The following is a 1,811-nucleotide window of genomic DNA, read 5'->3' on the forward strand; positions in this document are numbered from 1 at the left end:
CCACCCCCTCCCCCCGTCGGCCACCCCACCCCTCCCATGCGCCCGCCTTCCCAGAACACCCCTCCGGCCAGGAATGGTAGGACCCATGGGGTTCTCCCCCCACATGATGAGAGGAGGAGAGCGGATGTCACCACACATGATGAGAGGGGGGGACAGGGTGTCATCCCCGGGTCCCGGTCCTGGTCCTGGACTCATGCCATTTATGCCAAGATCTCCCTTCCAACATAGGTAAGGCCTCTCCCCATTTAGAAGTGTTTGATAGATCTAGCCTCTACCAAGCTTTGGGAGTGGAAAACTGTTCTCCTAAGCAAGGACCAACTCTCCTGGCATATCATCTGCCTATTTGGCTGATTTCTACTCCTCCAGCCGCTTCCAAAGCCTGGTAGAGGCTATTTCATCTCCAACAGTTTGGCTAAGAACTATTTTGAAACTGGCCAAAACTATCGTGTATAGCTTGAAATTTCAAACTCGAAACACTGATATATTATTAAACTTGAAACTTGAAACGCTGATATATTATTATTATGTTTACCGAAGGAAAACATATTGTTTTTGCTCTGTTACTTCGTCTTCTTCTTCTTCTCCAAACCGATAAGGTCAATGACCTGAACCAGACTCCATGGTAACAAGTGTTGGGTTACATCATGTTGCAATTTTATAGGAGGGATTTAGACTCCTGTCTGACCATATATATGGATGCGTTTGAGTAAGAATTGACAGAGCATACCATATACGAAGGTAAACTTTATGTATTTGCTTTGCAAACGTTACTTTTCTTGTGTTTATTCTGTTGTTTGCACCCTTAGGATGCCCCCACCCCCACACCAGGGTCCCCCTGGCGGCTCCCCCATGAATGACACGGCGTTGTTACACCCCTACCACCGACAGATCCTACAGCAGAGGGAACAACAGTTCAGACAGAGGCAACAGAGAGGGTACAGGACAACACAATTATGTTCACTAGTCACTCATTTTCAACTTACTAGATTGTTGAACTGCATGAGACCAAAAGGTCATGTGAAGGCACTTCACACAACTTTCCTCACTCGGTTGGGGAGGTACATTTTGTAAAAAGTGGTGGAAAGAGAGGAATGGGCTCTGCCTTCTAATACTGTATCCTAGACACAGTGGATTAACAACCCACTGTCCCTATGGCCTGAAAAAGGCTATAGGACTACCTTAACCTACTTTTTTTACATGCGGAGAAGACTTGGCAAATATCGGTGAACATTAGACAACCAGGTATTAAGATACGCCAAAAAACAGTTTCAGGTAGCATCCACAAATGTCTGACTGTTTCCAAAATCATATCCAGTTGCTTAGTTGTAACCGTTTTTTTGGCAAATCATGGCAAAGGTTAGTTTCTGCTGTTAGTATAATGTTTACTTTTTTTGTTTCCTTCTACCTCTAGTGGTCCCCACCCAGGTGGTCGAGGCATGCCTGGTCCCCATGTTACCCGTGGCTGGCGTGACGGGCCGGGGTTTCACAGCGGGGAGCCACGGGATGAGTACGCAGGACTGATGACTCAGAGAGAGAAGGAGTGGGTGGTGAAGATACAGATGTTACAGCTACAGAGCAGCAACCCTATGATGGAGGATTATTACTATCAGGTCAGGGGACAGTGTGTGTGTGTGTGTGTGTGTGTGTGTGTGTGTGTGTGTGTGTGTGTGTGTGTGTGTGTGTGTGTGTGTGTGTGACAGTGTGTGTGTGTGTGTGTGTGTGTGTGTGTGTGTGTGTGTGTGTGTGTGTGTGTGTGTGTGTGTGTGTGACAGTGTGTGTGTGTGTGTGTGAGTGTGACAGTGTGTGTGTGT

At 47.0% G+C, this 1,811-nt stretch overlaps 1 protein-coding gene across 1 annotated transcript in view; it reads left to right on the forward strand.

Annotated features, from left to right (window-relative positions):
* The window catches only part of LOC109467422 (protein PAT1 homolog 1-like), a 31,791-nt gene that overhangs the window by 5,840 nt on the left and 24,140 nt on the right, over positions 1-1,811 (forward strand). Inside the window, 4 exon segments of the mRNA XM_019765385.1 lie at positions 1-47; positions 49-228; positions 807-935; positions 1,412-1,595. The exon segment at positions 1-47 is cut by the window's left edge and continues 37 nt beyond it. Of these exon segments, the coding sequence (XP_019620944.1) occupies positions 1-47; positions 49-228; positions 807-935; positions 1,412-1,595 (540 nt within the window).

The sequence above is a fragment of the Branchiostoma belcheri genome, unplaced genomic scaffold (genome assembly GCF_001625305.1).
Source record: "Branchiostoma belcheri isolate BF01 breed outbred unplaced genomic scaffold, Haploidv18h27 scaffold18, whole genome shotgun sequence".
In the NCBI taxonomy this organism is placed as follows: Eukaryota; Metazoa; Chordata; class Leptocardii; order Amphioxiformes; family Branchiostomatidae; genus Branchiostoma; species Branchiostoma belcheri.